Source organism: Seriola aureovittata, chromosome 1 (genome assembly GCF_021018895.1).
Source record: "Seriola aureovittata isolate HTS-2021-v1 ecotype China chromosome 1, ASM2101889v1, whole genome shotgun sequence".
Taxonomy (NCBI): Eukaryota; Metazoa; Chordata; class Actinopteri; order Carangiformes; family Carangidae; genus Seriola; species Seriola aureovittata.
In genome coordinates, this window is record NC_079364.1 from 4,978,197 (window position 1) to 5,001,181 (window position 22,985).

The 22,985-nt window shown below is 38.6% G+C and overlaps 1 protein-coding gene across 3 annotated transcripts; it reads left to right on the plus strand.

Moving 5' to 3' along the window:
* The first annotated feature begins 773 nt into the window (after positions 1-773).
* LOC130179878 (sodium/potassium/calcium exchanger 1-like) lies at positions 774-17,002 on the plus strand. Of its 3 annotated transcripts, XM_056393035.1 has the most exons (12): positions 774-1,059; positions 1,654-2,812; positions 5,403-5,558; positions 7,032-7,140; positions 9,084-9,137; positions 9,323-9,373; positions 10,048-10,125; positions 11,226-11,365; positions 12,456-12,731; positions 13,158-13,247; positions 13,766-13,932; positions 15,025-17,002. In XM_056393035.1, exons 2-12 carry the CDS (start codon positions 1,826-1,828, stop codon positions 15,272-15,274), a joined length of 2,358 nt encoding a protein of 785 aa, XP_056249010.1. In that variant the 5' UTR covers positions 774-1,059; positions 1,654-1,825; the 3' UTR covers positions 15,275-17,002. The 3 variants fall into 3 exon arrangements, with proteins under 3 accessions (XP_056249010.1, XP_056249096.1, XP_056249185.1); XM_056393121.1 differs by lacking the exon at positions 9,084-9,137; XM_056393210.1 differs by lacking the exons at positions 9,084-9,137; positions 9,323-9,373; positions 10,048-10,125.
* The last annotated feature ends 5,983 nt before the right edge of the window (positions 17,003-22,985 follow it).

A 22,985-nucleotide genomic window follows, 5' to 3' on the forward strand; every position in this document is an offset into this window, starting at 1 on the left:
TGTTTGTTGTTGGATTCCTGTTCCCATTGTGACATCAAAAATGTTTATTTTTCCTGGTTTTGGCATTCATTGGTTCAGAGGAGGATTACTATATCTATGTATTTATTGGCTACCATTATTGCTATTTTTATTCATTTTTTTATATTATTACTAAGAGCTGTAGTATTTTAAGCAGAGATTCCTTATGTTTCATTTTCTAAACACTATATGGTTGTTTTTCTTTTACCCCAAGATGCAGAGTAGTTTATAAGAAAACAAAATCCTGCCCATATGAACAATCAAACTCTTCATTGAAAGATCCCTTCCTATAGTGTGTCTCTAGTGTAAGTGATGGGACACGAAATCCGGAGTCCTCATTCAGTGTGAAACTATTAGTACTAGAAGTTCAGTGTTTTGATTTGATGGAAACACAAGGAGTCAAAAATATGTTGGTTTTCAGAGTCTGATTGTTTCCTCATGTGCTTTCAACAGTTAAATTTATTAAAGGTTTTATTATTTTTATTTTTTTGTGTTTGATTATTTATTTATTGATTCAACTTAACTGGAGTTACAGTCCAAATGTTGTTCACCAACCCTGAGCAAAGTCACAAAACTGTCGCATTAAATTTCCAGATTGACATGAAAATTAGTTTTCACGCTGTATTTTAAAATAAAATCCTAAAATCAATTCTCCACGCTCCTACAAATGAGCTTTTCCCCTGACCACACCCAAAATAACGACCAAACTCCTCCTGTCAGCCCATGAACATGTGGTCATTATTCTGCATGCAACAGGCGCCACGCTCACAGGCGCCTCCGAGGTTTCACCTCAAACGGCAGCTGCGACCAGCACAGCGCTTTGAATGTTGGTGTATTGATACAGAGTTATGTGTGAAAGGGAAGGTGAGAGGTGTTTGGCTCCTAATCCTCTTAGCAGCATTATGCTGAGCCTCGTTCAAGCCCTGACATGCGGTGCGCCCTTGTAGCTCCCCAAAAACCGGAGTCAGCATCTCTGCGTCCGTTACGCACAGCTGGAGGGACGGTCCGCAGCGGCGAGGGGCCGAGCAGCCGGCGGTACAGGTAAGACCCGCACCACCGCTCACTGCACACTGCTTCTTTCTGTTTTTATTGTCAATTTGTTATAGTTTTTAGCTGCTGGAAGAATATAGATTAACAGTTCGCGTCGACCTTGCGTGATAATCCGCGCTGGTCTCAATTACTCCACAATTAAACCTCAACGCGCCATTTTCACGCGCAGATGTATGATATCCGATATATATGATATCTTAACGCGCTGCCGGTAGGGTTAATTAATGTTTCATTAATAATCGTTTTGTGCACGCGCATTTCATCACGTTCTTTCCGAGGGCGCGCACACGCTGTAACACCACATATAATTAGAGGCGAATTAAATGCTTCATTTTGACGGTTTTCTCAGCGTTTGAACATGTTTAATGTGTCTTCAATGGACTCGTGTTTTGTGAGAAGCCAAAGCCTCTGTGATTATGTAGCCATAGTAACAGGTGTCTGTCTGCATCCCCCATAACCCCCCCCCAACACACACACTTCTCAGTAGATGTGCCTCTGCCACTATGCAAGCAGAGAGCACATAAAAACAATACACACTTGTTGATGATGATGTGGTTTTCAGCTGTGTGTGTTTTCTGTTTTCAGTCCTTCCACAGGTTGAAGCTGCCAGCTGTAAAAGATGAAACACACTGTGTGCACATGTGTGTGTCTCCTCTCTGACAGTGGTGTCTTCTCGCCACACAACGCTGCTGGAACTATCAAGGAATAGCAATGCATCTGACATAGCTTCCTGTTTGGAGTCGAGACCACGAGGGCAATGAACGTGCACTCGCCTCTGAGGAGGAGACTCAGGCGCAGTCGCGTCCTCTTCTTCATCTCAGGTGTGCTGCTGTGTTTTGTCTACACTCTGACTCTGAAAGCCAGGCTGTCAGAGCCGCAAGCCGCCGCGCAGACGGATGACGCTCTCAGAGCAGAGGCGGGTGATGATGATGATGTTGTGGAGGTCAACATTCGGGAAGTGATGGCATCCAATGAGACGGAGGAGGTGGTTGTCCCACCTGAGAGCAGCAAACCTCCTCTGGTGATAACGGTCAACAGGACAGATATCGAACAGTGTATCTACGTAGATCCTCAACCCCCCAAACCTCTTCCAACTCCAACTCCTCCGCCATCAACCACTGCAGCTTCCCCACGTCCCCCGCCCCAGCTCCCTAGCAGGAAGGGTGAGTACCCAGAGGACCTGTTCTCGGTGGAGCAGCGACAACAAGGCTGGGTGTCCCTGCACATCATGGGCATGACCTACATGTTTGTCGCCTTGGCCATCGTCTGCGATGAGTTCTTCGTTCCTGCGCTGGAGGTCATCACCGTCAGGATGGAGATTTCTGACGACGTGGCCGGAGCCACCTTCATGGCAGCCGGAGGCTCTGCCCCTGAGCTCTTCACCTCCCTGATCGGTGTCTTCATCTCCCACAGCAATGTGGGCATCGGCACCATCGTGGGCTCAGCTGTCTTCAACATCCTGTTTGTGATCGGCATGTGTGCCATTTTCTCCCGGGAGATGCTGCACCTGACTTGGTGGCCTCTGTTCCGTGACGTGACCTTCTACATCCTGGACCTTATCATGCTCATCATCTTCTTCCTGGACAGCGTGATCCTGTGGTGGGAGAGCATCTTGCTGGTGATGGGCTACATCAGCTACGTGAGCTTCATGAAGTTCAACAGCCAGATCGAGCAAGCGGTCAAGACCCAGCTCAACAAGCACATGAGTATCGTCAAGGTGTGGACCGCAGAGGAGCCGGAGAAGGTCAGTTGGTTTCACATTCAGACACGTGGGGAAGAAGTATCTTGAAGATTGAGGAGTGTTTTCACTGAGGTTGTAGAAGACAAACATCTGCCAGTATTTCTATCAGTCATACAGATGTAAACTGCTGCCTCAGGGTCATATTATTAGTTCTAGTTTTTCAAGGGTAAATATTTTCTGGTTTTCTTAGTCATCTCTGAATATAAACCTGAATATCTTTGGCTTTTGTATTGTGAATTGGACAAATCATTTTATCGACCAAAAATCTAATTATCGGTAGATTCATTGATGATGAAAGTATCATTTGTTGCTATACTAGTTTAGATCAATATCATAAAGGCATATATTTCTGTTATTGATATACATCACAGCGTCGCAAGTCATTGCAAAATCAAACGAATTGTTCAATTGATGTTCAGTGCAAGTGACTAATTTTCCATTGTTCTGCAATACACCAACTCTAATTCGGCTCTAGCTTTAAGTGCGAGTCTGATGGTATTCTATGTTTTTCACATGCATCGAATTCCTCTGTCACAGAGCTACACACACAGTGAGACACAGTGTTGCACTTTCATCACCACGAACACACACAGTTTATTTTGACTGAGACTCACACACACCGTCCTGCTGCATCAAACACTAGAACACCAAATGTGGATTAATCCACCACTGAAAGTTGTCCATGACAAATGCACTATTTGCTCCTATTTGAATAACATTTCCTATAAAACTACACTACCTCAGCCTTTCTAATGAAGTATAGTATCTGTGAGCTTTACATCCTCAGTAAGAACCAGTCAGAGTCACACAGAGGGAGTAAGGAAGTCAACAAGTCTTTGGAGATGCACCACATCAGTGGTTTTGGTCTTTCCTGGGGATTAATCACGGACAATAGAAGAAGAGAAAGAATAGCACGAGCCTTCTTCTCTAAAATGACCTGAAGTATGAATTAACTCCAGCAGGTGTTGATTTTAAACCCCCCACAGTAATCAGACATGGGAAACCATGGATACCGACAAAACAGACGACTCTGCAGAGCCGTTGTTACCGGACCAACTTCCATCTCCACACAGTATATTCTCTCTCCTTTCATCTCCTCACAGTTGGGACTGTTGCCTGCTCAGACGCAGTGAAAGAGGGACAGTGATTTGTGGGTCTGAGCAGGTGACAGCCTGTATTTGTGTAAAAATCCTTTGATGATGCTGAACAGAAAGGACTCCAGGTGTCGCAGATAGTGTGTCACACCGATGAAGTGATGGAAATGTCACTCTGTTTCTGTGTCACAGCCCTGAAATATCAGCATGGAGACGTCATTTCATTTATATTCAGGAAAAAAACCTGTAAACAAAGGAATAATGCATTTTTTAAAAGGCTTTTTTTTTTTTTTTTGCGCCATCTGCAGACAAAGCGGCTTTCGTCAGCCGACAGACAGCAGTTAATGTCCGAGCCTGTGATTAACATGCACAACTGTGTTTCAGTATTTCAAGTGTCAGCAGCACATCCTGCAGTTAGCCTGAAGCATGTGTGCAGTCTCTTCAGTCAGCACACTGAGTGTAATGAGACTTGCTGCCACATGAGTGGGTCAGAATTACAATCAATCAAACACGTCTTTTCTCGCCGCTTCTTTTTCCTTGCCTTTTTCTAGAGTATGTTTAGTCTTTTCTCTTACCTGTGGACACCTGTTGGATATACAGGTTATAAGATTCATGCTGCAGAGACAATGGGCTCAAGCAGGAAGTGGCACATACCAGAGATTTGAGAGAGCAAGAGTTTTCTTGTCCTTTAATTTTCTCTTCTGCCCTTGATTATTGATTAATCTGACAATTATTTTTCGTGATTAATCATTTAATCTATAAAATACAATGGAAATGGAAGTCTAAATCCCAAAGCTGTTCAGTTTACAATGATGTAAAACAGAAAAAAGCTTGAAATATTCACAAATTATTACCTGGAACCAAGAAATGTTTGATAGTTTTTGGTCCAAAAATGACTTTAATGATTAATCAGTTATCAAAATAGTTGCAGATTATTTTTCTATTGATCAACTGATTGATTAATCAACTAATCATTGTTGCCTTCGTCTGCCTCTCTCCACAGGGGAACAAACACTTGTTTGACTTTGCCTTTATTTGAATGAATAACGAAATCAACTAAACCATAAACTTATATTATAAATTCAGATTTTTATTGATTATTTTAGCACGTATATTTACTTCAGTAGCTGTGAGGAAAATTCAGCTCCCTCAGGGTCAATGTGAAGAATGAACATACAGTATAGCCTCTGTAATAACACCTGAGATATTCACCTGTCCATCTCCACGGTGGTCACATCAGCTCGACCGCCTCCCGTTTTAGTTGTGTTTTATTTTTAGCATGTCAAACCTTTGCTTCTTTGTCAGCACAGTGACAGTGACTCGCTCATTTTGTTTCCCTTAAATCAACATGAAATTCTTCTCTTTACACTTTTCATATGCCCAAAGAAAAAAACTAAACTCAGACACACACAAGCGTTTGTAAGATTGTAAATTATAACTTGTGTGTCAGCTGAATTACTGGGGGTAGCTAACTGATCAGGTTGTCACTGACTTCACAGGAGAGTGAAGCTCCACCACCACCACCTCCTGCTGCTGCTCCTCCCCCTGCACCAAAAGCTGAAGAGAAATCCAAACCAGAACCTGAACCGCCCCCGAGCAGCCCTCATCGCAGCAAACCACCGTCAGACTCACAGGACGACAAAGCAAGACTCAGGGTATGAAAAATGATTTTATCGTTGTTACCTGAGGTTAGACTGCTGTTTGATCTTCTGATGTACAGCAGATATCAGCAGGTTTCAGCTTCAGGCAAACATTTAAACACCTGCAATGACAAACCGTTCTCTGTGCTCATTTTGATTATTCATCTAATTGTGTAATTATGTTGTTTGTAAATGAATTTCTTGTGTAAAGGCAGAAATGAATCCCAGAGATTCTTTCCCCTTCGAACTCGTACAGTGGAGAGTTTTATCAGCTTGTCTGCAAGTAATGAAAAAGTTATTTTAAGTCTGAGGCTTTAAAATGTCTTGTATAGAGTAGTACAGGTGTTAAATTCACTTTTAGAAAAAAATGATAGCGTGTGCTGTGATAAAGAGCTGAAGTGAAACCAAAACTTTGAGCTGCGTCTCTCAACAGTAGGACAGAAGCCTTTTGAAAAACTGTCTAATATCATTCTTTATTCAGTATTTATGTTTGGGTTTTTTTTGCAGCCTTTAACAAACACCATTTCCCATAAGCCCTAGATATTGCAGGTTAATGCTATGTTTACATCATACGGTTTAAACTGGCTGCAAATGCACCATCGCTGGCAGTTACCCCAAGGTAAAACCCAGTGTTTACACTAATACAACTGAAACGGCTCATTTGAAAGCAGCAACATGACAAAGAAGCTAATTTACAAGGTTAGCACTTGGGCTAATCACATTGGAATATGGCGTGAAAACTCCCAGTTCAGAATAAGGGTTGTTTTTCCTGTTTTATTTCGTTCTGTTTGGGGTGTTTTTTTGTAGGAGCTGTAGTTTTTCTGTGCTCACCTGTCTGAACCAAATCCAGCTTCTCTGCTCGTTCATTCTCATTGCAAAATATAACCAGTCCACTCGACCTCCCAGGTCTCACTCCTCCAACTGTTCAAACACTGAGCCGATGAGCTGCAGCCACAACAAGGATCATCAGAAACACACCTCACTGACTGCAGAAGTGAACGTAGTCACAGCTAAAGGATCCACCGTCAGCATTTAGCATTTAGCCAGACCCAGCATGCACCTGTTGGTCACGCGGCAGGTGTGTTTGATTTGAGACACTTGCCCATGGTCGCCGGGCGGTGCATTAAATCAGCAGCTTCTTCTCTGCTGCTGCGGCTGATTTGACTCTTTTCATTTGTGCGTTCTCACACAGTGAATCATAACCTCATCATGCAGCTTTTATTTTTACTTTGACTTTAAATGTAGCAAAATCAAATACTAGAGTAAAAAAAATACTGAAACCTACAACACTGGCTCATCACAATGCAAGATGGTGGTGTCTGCAAAATGAAATGTGTTTCAATACTGTTGAGTTTTTAGCGTTAAATTGTCAAATTATCAGGTACTGAGCGCGAGCTGAAACGAAAAGTACTGGTGTTGCTATTGGTCCTGAAATGTTACCTTGAGGTTAAATGTTTCATTTCTGAATGTGTGTCCTCTGACTTGCAGGTACGCCCTGTCCTGCAGCGAGGCGGCAGCTCGGCCTCTCTCCACAACACGTCGCTACGGAGCACCATCTTCCAGCTGATGATCCACACACTGGACCCTCTGGGAGAAGGTAACAACACAGAGCCGACAACGGCTTCTGCAGTGACGAGATAAAATCTGCAGCCTGGTGGTGGAGGTGGATGTTGAAATGTATAAAGTCCCTGTGAAATTTAAAAGGTCACAGATAGAAGGTAACAGTTGTGGTTAATTTAATTTTCTGAAATGTTGTTTTTGCACCTTATAAAACAACAAAATACTGTATGTCTGAATGTCTTGCATCAAATATACCATTTAATAATAAAATGAAATTCCCCTAAAAGTAAAAAAATAAAAAACCTAACAGCTTTGTATTTCTACAAATTAATTTACCTTTAACTTTTGGAGAACATTTTGAGACTTTGGATATTATTTAATCACAACAATGGGTAAATGACTTTAACGTTATAACATCAGACTGTTCTGTCTTTACCGTCTACCTTGACTAGATACTGGGCTGTTGATGAGGGCTCCCACCGTCCTGGAAAAACCTGGAAACCTTTAGACCGGTTTGACCAGTCCTGGAAAACACATGGAAAATGAAGGATATTTTCCTGAAAAACATAATGGGACAATAAATCCCTGTTAATCTAGTCCAGATTTGACAAGTTTAACTTTAGTGGTTTTTGCCAAATCTGAAAACGGGTTTCAAACAGTGTGAAAGTTAATTAACTTTAAAAAAATGGAGAAACTGTTGTGTTGATGTTAATATTGTGGCTGGTGTTGCAGCTTCGTCAAGTCTGTCCGGCAGCCTCCAGTTACGAGTGTCCACAGGAGGAGTAACAGTTAACAAATGCATTACATATCTGCTTTTCAACTACATTACACTGTATTCTGAACATTTAGATGTTTATATACCATTAGCTGACGTTAAAGCTCTTGAAACGTTACTGAAAGATTAATGAGTTATCTTTCTGTCAGCTAATGTTCCAGCTCTGGGATGCAGTGAAGCCGGCAGTGACTAAGCTCTGTGCTGCTCCCCCCCCCCCCCCGTCCCTTCCTGTAAGTCAGGGCTAGCGTGATGAACCGCAGCGACCTTCAGCACGTCCTCGAACTCACCAGGTTGCTGTTCCTCGCTCTCGCAGCGCTCGACCACAGCTGATCCTTAATCAGCTTTTCAATGCAGGCTAATAAAAGCTGGATAAGAGCCAGCGTGCTAGCAGACCAAGCTCTTTATCTCCATGGAACTAGTGTAGCCGTGGGCCCCGGAGCCGAGACCCCGACCGGCCTCATGCAGCTGGATTGAATGTTAAGTGTCAGCATCTTGAATGAAGCTTCCAGATAATTACACCTCTGTTGTTTTCCAGTTACATAAATTCAGTTGTGCAGCCACAGAGTATGAAGGAATCAGTAGATATCTGACAGAAGGGGAGAAGGAAGTCTGTGGTGCACCCAGGATTTGTGGATCTAGGTTTGCAGATCAGTTTTAATACCACTTTCTAGTAGGGCACCCTTTGTACGGGGCTCATAAGTTTTAACTTATGGATTTATTAATGGTTAATAAGTAATTTAATAATGTTTTATTAAATCTTTAAAAGAACGACTTTGGGTAACCAGGTCTTCTCTTTCCCTGTAGCCTTTTAGTTTATCATGGTGAAGCTTCTGTTGAGCTGCAGAGCATCTGCACCAGAATTCATTTCACCAACAACCAGGGCGACATGCAAAATAATCAACAACCTATTAACATCCAGGTGCATTCTCCAGGTTTGTTGAAAGGTGTTATGGGATAATGTGGAAGTTATGGAACTAGATGGGTTGAAGGAAAACAACATAAATTCATCACAAAATACTGACAAACCACAGGCGGCATTGAACAGCACAGACTGAGGATTTCCGTCAGTTTGAGTCGAATTGAAACTTGATACACCGACTGAAATCGTGTTGCAGCACGAGCAGCACTGAAATGTAGATGATGCCATAATATAAAAATTTAATAAAACCCAGAATTAAAATCGTTGCTGTTGGTTTCCATCCTAGAGGCAGCCCTTAGAGGGGCTCTTAAAACCCCCGGCCCAAGGAAAGCCAGACGAGGTAAGAGCGGGCAACAAGATGTCGCCTTGCTGTTGTTTCCTGTCCTGTGTTGTTGTGATTGTACAGTCTAAACCGCGCTGCGTTCACGTGCAACCCAGACAGTCGTTTAAACCAAAGACAACAGAGAACAGCCTTTCCCACTTGATTAGTGTTCAGGTATTCACTCTGATGTGTCTCTCAATCAGAGACGTCCTTTAACGGTGATGTCAGAGGGGAGGGGTCAGTGCAGAGGAAAGGTAAGACATGTTTGTGTCTTATCTGTTTCCCAGTCTGTTGTCGTGGTGATGCTCAGTCCAGTTTGCTTCTGTCTCAGAAATGCTTCTGAACTGATTTTGGATGGTTGCATGTTTATTTGAGATGGTGGTTTCATGTTTGTGTGTTTGTATCCAGTTTTTTCTGTGTGGTTGTGAAGATCACTGACCTTTTTCACACACTGGCTGTTTGGAAAACTTTGTGTAAAAATCACACAAACGAGTCTCCAAGAAGGATTCAAGTGCATCCTTCCATATGATTGTTTTACTTGTTGCATTTATTAGCACAATCTAAAATACAGGGCAAATAGAGAGAAGAACTGAACACTGCTTTGTTTCCCTTCCATATTCATCAATAAAAACTGAACTGTGTGTGTATGTATATATATATATATATATATATATATATTTAGTCTTCACACAAATTGTCATTCCCCTCAGAGGAAAAAATAGAAACACTGAATACAAGAATCTGGAGGGATGCAGGGTTATATTTGGGGGTGAGTTACTGAGTTACTCTGTGCCAGTGTCTTACCAAATGGCCAGTGTGTGGGTATAAGGTCAAAGGCATGCTGACTCAGTGGCGCTCAGTGGAAGACGTTCAGTATATCTCGGGTCTCACATGTGATTTGTATGAGCCGTCCTTCTCTTAATTTCAGCAAAGAACAAAGTAAAGCCTCTGAACATCCCGGTCACGGGCAAATTACAGAGCAAGTCACAGCAGCGACACGCTGAAGGTGAGTTTAACACCTTAACTTACAAGGTACAATCTGACATTTTAATAAAAGCTCACAGCCCGACAAGGAGATTGATATCAGCTTCACAAGTGCGTTAGCCTAGCTTAGCACAGAGACTGGAAGTAGGTGGAAACTGTGACTGATTGGTGGCATTTTTGGATCATATTGTAAGATATATTATTCAAAAATTTCTGCGCTGGAGATGCAGCATCCATAAGAGGCTGGTTGTCTTCCTGTGGATGGTCGGAGATGGTTTGGGGTTGAAGGAGGTTGCTCTCCACAATCAGCAGAGCCTCTCGGTCTGTGTGTTCGTGCGTCAGTGTGGAGTAATGAGGTGCTTCAGAGTCTGAGGTGCAGAGCAAAGTGAGGCTGCGGGGCGTCTGGAGAGGCCTCAACGAGCCCGAACCAATCAGCCCGAGGATTAACATGCAGATGGGACACTGTGTGTGTGTGTGTGAATCGCTTTTCCTCCATGTCTGAAGCATGTTTATCTCCAAACACTCCAATCTCTCCCACTGGCTCTTCATAGCAGCCCACACAGCATAATAAGTCCGTCAGCTTTTCATTACAATTTTGATTTGTTTAGTGTCAAAGTGTAAAATAAACGGTTCTGTTAAAAAACAATGAGGTTAGTGCTAAAACTGTGTGTGAGCAGAATTTAGAGCAGTTTAAAGGAACCTGTTTGATAGTAACGATTTATAAGGATTAACTGGTGAATTAATGACTGCATTATTAAAGAAGAAAGAGAATAAGAATAAACTTAAAGTTGTGATGCTATATGCTATATACATATATGAATATAATAGAGAACAAACATCAGAGACAGAATGAGGAGGTTAAACAGCAGCCAGCACACTAATAAAAGATTGTTAAAGTAAACAAGAGACGCCCAAAAACGTCAAAAAACAATGAATAAATGATATTTTAAAAATAAACATCAATAAGTCAATGAAAGCTTCAAATCATTAAATGGTCGATTGGAGCCGATGTGGTTCCCTGTGTTAGTTTTAGTCAGAAACTGTTTGAACTTTGATGAGTGAGTAGATGAACGAGTTCATAACAGGCTCTCATCGCTCTGTGTCTTCCCGCTCTTTCTCCAGATGGTGATCAGAAGCCAAAGTCCGAGCAGGCCGCTGCTGCTGATCCACCAGGGGGCGCTGCAGCCGAGCCGTCCACCTCACAGCCTCCAAAGACAGAGGAGACGACTGAGAAGACGTCGGACCAGCCGGACGAGTCCAAGGTACGATGATTTCGACTCACTCTGCCCTCTCCTATAAACGGCAGGGACAGACATGGACCCTTTTAAACTTTTAATACCTCCATTATCACGCCTACTGTAAGAACTGTTTCACATCATTTCCATCAGTTTTTCATCTCAAGACCAAAGTGCAAACCGTGTTTCTCTGACCCCTAGACATGTACATAATCTGTAATGACTTCATGCTCCCATACTACGACCTGGCTTGTTGGTCATCGAAGGACAAACAACAAATTATACAAATTAATATGTGTCATAGGGACGTAACCAAATATGAAGAGTTAAGGCCCTCTGAACACAACGTCCATATTTGTGTATTAATATTGTTGTTTCCTAATCTATAGAATCAGACTTTTTCTTCTGTGGAGGAAATAAACAAAAAATAAACCAACTTTATTTTCATCTGTGCATCCTGCCATTACTTACACAACTTCCAGTTTTTAAAGGAAAATGATGAAGCACGGCTGAATGAGGTTCTATATGGACCAGGCTCGAGCGCTGCAGTCCTGGGGCGGTTTCACAAAGACACACTTTGACTGTGTCGTGGATATAACAAAAAGTTCAGTTCAATACTTCATATAAACGTCTGAATTCATCTGTTGCACAAAGCGGTTAAGTTCTTGCTTTTTTTTAAAAGCCAGACTGTGGTACAATGAATTCTGGGTAAATTAAGATTTTTTTTTCAAAATAACTGACTGGCTGGCCGAGGAACTGCATCCAACCGCTCAGCTCCTTTTACCCTCAGCAGAAAATGTTTGTTTTACTTTGAAATTCAGTGAAAAGTGAAACAATAAAAAAAATCTGAGTATCTGATTTCTAAAAACTCTTTCCCTTCTCATTTCTCTCTCCAGAACAATGTTAACAAACCACAAATAATGAGCCATATTTTCCTGTTTTTTTTTTGTTGTTGGGTGGAACTGGTCAGTGCAGATGTCATTGACTGTTGCCGTGGTAACATTGGTCTTAGGCCTGAGTTAGTCTGGCGGTTAGGTGTCTAATGTTTTTGGCTTAAAATGAGTCAGTCTTTGTTTTTGTGACTGTCTGTTTCACTCGTGTGTTTCCTCTCCCGCAGGCGGCAGCAGCAGCTGGAGGATCCGACGGCTCAGGGGGCAGCGATGAAGACGAGAGCGATGGCGAGGAAAGCAGCGACTCTGGTGAGGGTGAAGGCGATAACGATGAGGATGATGATGACGGAAACAAGGAGGAAGAGGAGAAGGAGGAAGCAGAGGAGGAGAATGAGCCGTTGTCTTTGGAGTGGCCGGAAACCAGACGGAAGCAGGCGACCTACCTGTTCCTGCTGCCCATCGTGTTCCCGCTGTGGCTCACGCTGCCCGACGTCCGCAACCTGGTGAGTACGAACGGCCCTCAGAGACACTGTTAAACCTTCACTCTGCTGTCATGGAAACAGCAGCAGTCATTAGACCAGTGCAGGTGTTCAGCTGGATCCAGGTGGTTCCACTGGGTTAAACTACAACTGGTGTGAAACCGTATTCCCAGTAGCTTTAATAAGAAAAATGTCTTTTACAAGATTCATTTCACCCAAATAAATGGTTCAATTTTCATTATTAATCTGCTGATATCATCATTGAATGTATATAATGAAAATATATTATATCTATAATAAGAACATTATTGTCCACAATGTGAATAAGTGTGTATAATAATTAGCACTCTTTACACATCTGGATCCAAATCTGTTTCCAGATGTTTACATGTCAAGTCAGTAACAGTTTTTCTCTGAACATCTGATGTGATCTTCTTTTATATTTTCCAGGCGTCCAGGAGATATTTTGTCATGACGTTTATCGGCTCCATCCTGTGGATCGGAGTTTTCTCCTACTTGATGGTGTGGTGGGCTCATCAGGTCGGTTCACACGTCACACTTTTAAAAACAGCACCAGTCGTATACAACTCCTGCACTTAAAGGAAAAAATTCAACAGTTTTGGAAATTTACTTTATTTTCTTTAGTATCTGTACAATTAATATGGAGCTACAGGCAGAGACGAGTTAGCCTAGCTTAGCATAAAGACTGGAAATGGGGAAATCTGCCCACCAGCAGCTCTAAAGCCACTAATTAAGACGTTATATTTTGTTTGTGTTTAAAAATGGACGTTGTAGTTTTATGGAGTCTGCAAACTTAGAGTGGCTATCTATGGACAAATTTAAGATTGATTGATTTTTTTAAAATGGATTTAACTCACTTATGAATATTCAGAATAAACAGCAATGAATTCATGTGTTGTTTTAAAGTCACACTGAGGACGTGGCCGTGTGTCTCTGATTCTGTCGTTCTGAGTTCTGAGAAATTTCTGATGTCATGATTTACCAGTTGAACGATTTTGGTCGAACTGACACCTGTCTTCATCTTTTCCTGTGCGCAGGTGGGTGAGACCATCGGCATCTCAGAGGAAATCATGGGCCTGACCATCCTGGCGGCCGGGACGTCCATCCCTGACCTGATCACCAGTGTGATCGTGGCCCGGAAAGGTCTGGGGGACATGGCGGTGTCCAGCTCAGTGGGCAGTAACATCTTTGACATCACTGTAGGGTGAGTGACCGGAGAACCCTTTCTCTACCAGATATAATGGAATGAAAAACACTTGAGGGAATCACCTGTACCTTTCTACAGCAGCTCATTCAGTGTAACTGAAGTATATTTCACAGTCTTGTTATACTCAGCATTCCCCCAGTCTTTTTTCACACTTATTTTCCCCCCACTTCTGATCATATGGAGAGGCAAGTGAACCTTTTTTTTTCTTGCACCTGGGAGAAGTTGCAGGAAGAAGCATAAAAGTTTAAAATAAAAAATAAATCAAAAAATGAAAATAATAAGTTAAATAAGTCAATAAATATAATGGAATTTTTGAAACCCACTGACACTACTCATTACATGGGCTTTGTAGCTTACTTCCTAAAGCGTCTCTTGCACAAAGACCTATATTTCTTGCCAATAGAAAGATATGACAGTAATGTTACATAACTGGGTAACACATAATGTATGTACCTTGTGTTTACAGTACATGGAGAAATTAAAAATCACCTGGAAAAACATGAGTGCGTTTAGTCACATTTAGTCTGGTGTAGTGGTGCAGTTCAGCCTCTTTTACTTTACTTGCCTCTCAGGGTTTTCCTTATGATATGATGATGATGTGCTACCTTCAACAAAACTCAACACTTCCTGATGTTTTTCTTTTCACATTAAAAGCCTAAAGGCTGAGAGACTTTTAATGCAGAAATTCTGGAGGAAGTGTTTAGTTTTAATGTTTTTCGTGGGAAAAGTCACCTGATTTGACTCTCGGTGCACTGACAGAATTATTGCTGTGAAAATGGACAATATATTGAATATTTCAAGACAACAGGAAAACACTGATTTAAGTTCCCACTTTCTATGTTCAAAAACTATGGAAGTGTTTGAATTTCCTGCTTAACTTTAGTTCTCAGCTGCATTCGAAATGGTTTGTTAGGTTGTTTTTTTTCTCTTTGTTCGTTTCAAACTGACCTGAAACATGTATTTATGAGCTACTTCTCACTCCCCAGCTGCATATTTACTGCATAATATTGTAATATTTTCCTTAGTTTGCACTGGTCTGTAAACTGTATATGAACTTGACAGAAACACATCTATCCTCTCTGGTTCCAGCCTGCCGGTCCCCTGGCTCATTTACACTCTGCTGAACAACGGCAAGCCGGTAACCGTCAGCTCCAATGGCCTGTTCTGCGCCATTGTGCTGCTCTTCCTCATGCTCATCTTCGTCATCGTTTCAATCGCTGTCTGTCGCTGGAAGATGAGCCGAATGTTGGGCCTCACCATGTTCGTACTGTACTTTGTGTTCCTCGTCCTCAGCGTCCTGCTGGAGGATCGCATCCTCATCTGCCCGGTCTCAATCTGAGCTGAACGAGGGATCGAGGAGGAGAGCGAACAGCGCCGGCTGTACATGACTTAGTACGTCCAGACAGGATCTGTACTGTACGTAGGATGTGTTAGATATTACCAAGCCCGATGTCAAAAGGCTGACCTGGATCAGAGTAGACACAGAGTAGAAACACATAACTAAACGAGCAGTGATGTTAAAGGAAAAATCCACCCTCAGCACAGCTTCCCACAACTAGTCTGTGATCTTTATAATTTTCCAGCAGCTACTTTGTGGTAACTTTGTGTCATATTCTATAACTACAAGCATTATAAATGTGCACGTACAAACTATTGACTTTCTACTATACAGGAAGGAGTGAACGAGGAAAGGATTTTGGACACTGTCCTGGTGTGCATAATTATCCAGAATGCATTTCTGCAGAGAGGGGGTCTGAACTGTGTCACGTGCACAGAGGTGATGAGTCTTGATGAGAAAAATGTGCTTATTCTCATTCACTTTATCAGGAAATTGTAAATATGCAGACGTTGGTTTCAGGCTCAAATCCTCGTCACCACATTATTTCACTCTGTCTGATGTGCACCTGTTGTTTTCTATGTAAGCCTTTTTACACGGCTCAGCAGCTGCTACCAGAGTCGGGGGGGTGAACATACGTAATAGGCCTTGGAGTTACTTAAGAGAATTTGGCTGAACCAAACTTTCAAATCCAAGAAAACACATACAAACTAAATTTGAGCAGAAACAGCAGTTTTACATATATCACGTATCAAATCAATATGAATTTTGTTGGAAAAATCATCTGTATTATCATCCTGTACGAGCAAGAATCTATGTAATTATGTTTAGGGTGCAAAAGAAAATTAACAGTGTTCCTCCTTAGTTTTACTAAAATGTAACTTGTACCCGCAGTGAATTTGTCTTTGTCCTGTACCTGTGTGTGTGCGAACTTGTCCTTACAACTTTTCTACAATTTATTTCTCCTTATAAGACTTTTGAATTTGGGTGTAAAATCATAGCTGTAGAGGAAACCCCTGTTTTTTGATTTTGGGGATTTCTGGCACAAAAACACAAATTGTAGTTTCAGATTGCTGAGACATTTTCTAACTTCATTGTAGCTGCTGGAAATATGTGGACACGATCTCACTTCGTCTGTAGCTGGTCAGAAAATATAAATATACACCAAACAATAAAATGGTATCACAGATGCAAAATACAACACATCTCCACTGACTGTTTCAGTTAGCAGTGTCTAACTGTTGTTGGATTTTTCCTTTTCATATTGTGAGCATAATGCTTCTGGAGCATCCCTGAGGTGACTTTAATAGATTAATTAAATACATGATTTCCGTTCCCGCAGTGACAGTGCAGATTCACTGCGCAGTGATATAAAATCAGTGGATGCAACTTCAGTTTTGTATGTTCAGTATTTTATGAACTGTATCCCTAAAACTGTTGTTCCGTATTCAACCATTCAAAATAGTGTTTGTTCATGTTCAGTGTGTAAAAGAGAGTTTTTGTGTGAAACAGTACTTTGTTGCGTCGACATAACTGTGGTGGAGAGAAACAGTGATTTGTATGTGTGTCAGGTAAACGTGTATCAGACAGGTGTCACATTGTCAGCTGTTAGTGTCTCGTTAAATGCTCTTGTTGGATTGAAGTGGATGCAAACGTGTATTATTGATAGGAAAACTGTCAATATTTCAGATTAAAATTCCTTGCTGCAATAAATTATTTTTTTAACAGTGAGCTGGACTTCTGTGGTTATTTACATCACAAAATAAAAAGTTGACTTACTATGACATTTTTTATGATTTCTATGCTATGAAAATGACTTTAATGCCTTACTAGACTATGACTTATTATGCCTTACTATGCTATGTTGTCTTCATGACTTTTTATTCCTTACTATAATATGACATTTTTATACCTCACCATACTACGTCGTATTAATGACTTTTTATGCCTTACGATACTATGTCATTTTTGTGACTTTTTATGCCTTACTGTTCTATGGAATTTTAAGGAGTTGTTATGCCTTATTATATTATGTCATTTATATGAATTTTTATGCCTTACTACACTATATTTTTATGACTTTCTGTGCCTTACTATACAATGTCATATTAATAACTTTTTATGTCTTACTATACTTATACATTTTTATACCTTAGTATACGTTTATCTATAAGATAAAGAAAAAAGTCGTGGTGTGAAGAGCAGTGATGGCTGGCATTAGGGGAGTGACTCTGGGACGCCAGTGATCACTGTCTAGCCTCCTGGAGGTGTCGTGGGACCAACTAGACGAAACACTGGTGAAAGGAGGTTCCCACCCGATGACCCCAAAGACATGTTAGTTATCACTGCTCATTAGTCTGTATAATTAATAGTTATCATAGGACATGTTAAGCGTAGGGAGCTATTCACTGAGTCTGGTCCATTTTCTGTAGCACAAGTTTCTTGTGTTTATCTTAAATAAATACTATGTCACTTCAATGACTTTTTATGCGTTATTACACTATAATGTTTTATTGACATTTTTTTGCCTCACTATACTATTATGTTTTTAGGACGTTTTTATGCCTTAGTATACTATGACATTTTTAGGACTTTCTATGCCTTACTGTGCTACAGTGTTTTTATCCTTACCATACTATGCCATACTATACTATGACCTATCTATGCCTTATATATATACTATGTGTCACAGCCTGGCTCAACGGCTGGAAAACCAGAAAGGGAAGACAATACGAGTTGGCATTTAAGGTGCACATAATTTATTAACAAAAGGTAAATGAGGTTTAGTTAAGCACATTCAGTGCCTGAAGAGGGAAAACAAAAAAAAGAAACAGGGACACCTAGTGCCATGGTAGAGAGGTCTTCACATATGAAATTTTTATGCCTTGCTATACTATGACTTTATATGCCTTACTATACAATGATTTTTATGCCTTTTTTATGCCTTACTATGCTATTACTTTTTATACCATCCAATACTATGACTTTTTTAAGCTTTACTATACTAGGACCATTTTATGCCTGACTATACTATGATGCTTTTATGACTTACGATACTGTGACTTTTTTATGCCTTTTTTTCCCTGACTATACTATGACTTTTTATGCCATACAATACTATGACGCTTTTATGCCTTTTTTTGCCTTACTATACTATGACTTTTTATGCCTTACTACACTATGACTTTATTATGCCTTTTTTTGCCTTACTATACTATGACTTTTTATGCCTTTTTTTGCCTTACTATACTATGACTTTTTTTGCCTTACTATTCTATGACTTTTTATATCAAACAATACTATGATGCTTTTTTTGCCTTACTATACTATGACTTTTCATGCCTTATTATACTATGACTTTTTTATGCCTTTTTTTTCCTTACTATACTATGTCTTATTATGCCTTATTATACTATGACTTTTTTATGCCTTTTTTTTTGCCTTACTATACTATGACTTTTTATGCCTTACTAAACTATGACTTTTTTATGCCTTTTTTTTCCTTACTATACTATGTCTTATTATGCCTTATTATACTATGACTTTTTTATGCCTTTTTTTTTTGCCTTACTATACTATGACTTTTTGTGCCATACAATACTATGATGCTTTTATGCCTTACTATACTATGGCTTTTTTATGCTTTTTTTTTTGCCTTGCTATCCTATGACTTTTTATACCATACAATACTATGATGCTTTTATGCCTTATGATACTGTGACTTTTTTATGCCTTTTTTTGCCTTACTATACTATGACTTTTTATGCCTTACTACACTATGACTTTATTATGCCTTTTTTTGCCTTACTATACTATGACTTTTTTTGCCTTACTATGCTATGACTTTTTTAAGCCTTTTTTTGCCATACTATACTATGACTTTTTGTACCATACAATACTATGATGCTTTTATGCCTTATGATACTGTGACTTTTTTATGCCTTTTTTTGCCTTACTATACTATGACTTTTTATGCCTTACTACACTATGACTTTATTATGCCTTTTTTTGCCTTACTATACTATGCCTTTTTTTGCCTTACTATACTATGACTTTTTATGCCTTACTATACTATGACTTTTTATGCCTTACTGAACTATGACTTTTTATGCCTTACTATACTATGACTTTTTATGCCTTACTGAACTATGACATTTTATGCCTTAATATACTATGACTTTTTTATGCCTTTTTTTTGCCATACTATACTATGTCTTATTATGCCTTATTATACTATGACTTTTTTATGCCTTTTTTCGCCTTACTATACTATGAATTTTTATGCCTTACTAAACTATGACTTTTTTATGCCTTTTTTTTTTGCCTTACTATACTATGACTTTTTGTGCCATACAATACTATGATGCTTTTATGCCTTACTATACTATGGCTTTTTTATGCTTTTTTTTTTGCCTTGCTATCCTATGACTTTTTATACCATACAATACTATGATGCTTTTATGCCTTATGATACTGTGACTTTTTATGCCTTTTTTTGCCTTATTATACTATGACTTTTTATGCCTTACTACACTATGACTTTATTATGCCTTTTTTTGCCTTACTATACTATGACTTTTTTTGCCTTACTATGCTATGACTTTTTTATGCCTTTTTTTTGCCATACTATACTATGACTTTTTATACCATACAATACTATGATGCTTTTATGCCTTATGATACTGTGACTTTTTTATGCCTTTTTTTGCCTTACTATACTATGACTTTTTATGCCTTACTACACTATGACTTTATTATGCCTTTTTTTGCCTTACTATACTATGACTTTTTTATGCCTTTTTTTTTGCCATACTATACTATGACTTTTTATACCAAACAATACTATGATGCTTTTATGCCTTATGATACTGTGACTTTTTTATGCCTTTTTTTGCCTTACTATACTATGACTTTTTATGCCTTACTATACTATGACTTTTTATGCCTTACTATACTATGACTTTTTATGCCTTTTTTTGCCTTACTATACTATGACTTTTCATGCCTTACTATACTATGACTTTTTATGCCTTACTGAACTATGACATTTTATGCCTTAATATACTATGACTTTTTTATGCCTTACTTGACTATGACTTTTTTATGCCTTACTATAATATGACTTTTTTAATGCTTTTTTTTGCCTTATTATACTATGACTTTTTTATGCCTTTTTTTGCCTTACTATACTATGACTATTTTATGCCTTTTTTGCCTTACTATACTATGACTTTCTTATGCCTTTTTTTTCCTAACCATACTATGACTTTTTATACCTTACTATACTATGACTTTTGTATGCCTTTTTTTTGCCTTACTATACTATGACTTTTCATGCCATACAATACTATGACGCTTTTATGACTTTTTATGCCTTACTTGACTATGACTTTTTATGCCTTAATATACTATGACCTTTTTATGCCTTTTTTTGCCTTACTATACTATGACTTTTTAGGCCTACTATACTATGACTTATTGTGCAATACAATACTATGACGCTTTTATGACTTTTTTTGCCTTACTATACTATGACTTTTTATGCCTTACTACACTATGACTTTATTATGCCTTTTTTTGCCTTACTATACTATGACTTTTTATGCCTTTTTTTTTGCCTTGCTATACTATGACTTGTCATGCCTTACTATACTATGACTTTTTATGCCTTACTGAACTATGACGCTTTTATGACTTACGATACTGTGACTTTTTTATGCCTTTTTTTTCCCTGACTATACTATGACGCTTTTATGCCATACAATACTATGACGCTTTTATGCCTTTTTTTTGCCTTACTATACTATGACTTTTTATGCCTTGCTACACTATGACTTTATTATGCCTTTTTTTGCCTTACTATACTATGACTTTTTTTGCCTTACTATACTATGACTTTTTATATCAAACAATACTATGATGCTTTTATGCCTTATGATACTGTGACTTTTTTATGCCTTTTTTTGCCTTACTATACTATGACTTTTCATGCCTTATTATACTATGCCTTTTTTTGCCTTACTATACTATGACTTTTCATGCCTTATTATACTATGACTTTTTATGCCTTTTTTTCCCCTTACTATACTATGACTTTATTATGCCTTATTATAATATGACTTTTTATGCCTTTTTTTGCCTTACTATACTATGACTTTTTTTGCCTTACTATACTATGACTTTTTTATGCCTTTTTTTTCCTTACTATACTATGTCTTATTATGCCTTATTATACTATGACTTTTTTATGCCTTTTTTTTTGCCTTACTATACTATGACATTTTATACCAAACAATACTATGATGCTTTTATGCCTTACTATACTATGGCTTTTTTATGCTTTTTTTTTGCCTTGCTATCCTATGACTTTTTATACCATACAATACTATGATGCTTTTATGCCTTATGATACTGTGACTTTTTTATGCCTTTTTTTGCCTTACTATACTATGACTTTTTATGCCTTACTACACTATGACTTTATTATGCCTTTTTTTGCCTTACTATACTATGACTTTTTTTGCCTTACTATACTATGACTTTTTTATGCCTTTTTTTTTGCCATACTATACTATGACTTTTTATACCAAACAATACTATGATGCTTTTATGCCTTACTATACTATGACTTTTTTATGCATTTTTTTTTTGCCTTACTATCCTATGACTTTGTATACCATACAATACTATGATGCTTTTATGCCTTATGATACTGTGACTTTTTTATGCCTTTTTTTGCCTTACTATACTATGCCTTTTTTTGCCTTACTATACTATGACTTTTTATGCCTTTCTATACTATGACTTTTTATGCCTTTTTTGCCTTACTATACTATGACTTTTCATGCCTTACTATACTATGACTTTTTATGCCTTACTATACTATGTCTTATTATGCCTTATTATACTATGACTTTTTTATGACTTTTTTTTCCTTACTATACTATGTCTTATTATGCCTTATTATACTATGACTTTTTTATGCCTTTTTTCGCCTTACTATACTATGAATTTTTATACCTTACTAAACTATGACTTTTTTATGCGTTTTTTGCCTTACTATATTATGACTTTTTATGCCTTACGATACTGTGACATTTTTATGCCTTTTTTTCCCTGACTATACTATGACTTTTTATGCCTTACTGTACTATGACTTTATTATGCCTTTCTTTTGCCTTACTATACTATGACTTTTTATGCCTTACAATACTATGACTTTTTTTATGCAATTTTTTTTTCCTTTTTATATTATGACTTTTTTTATGACTTTTTATGCATTTTTTTTTTGCCTTGTTATATTTTGACTTTTTATGCATACTATACTATGACTTTTTGTGCCATACAATACTATGATGCTTTTATGACTTTTTTTGCGTTACTATACTATGACTTTTTATGCCTTACTACACTTTGACTTTATCATGCCTTTTTTTACGTTACTACACTATGACTTTTTTATGCCTTTTTTGCCTTACTATACTATGACTTTTTATACCAAACAATACTATGATGCTTTTATGCCTTACTATACTATGACTTTTTTATGCCTTTTCTTTTGGCTTACTATACTATGACTTTTTATACCAAACAATACTATGATGCTTTTATGCCTTATGATACTGTGACTTTTTTATGCCTTTTTTTGCCTTACTATACTATGACTTTTTATGCCTTACTATACTATGCCTTTTTTTGCCTTACTATACTATGA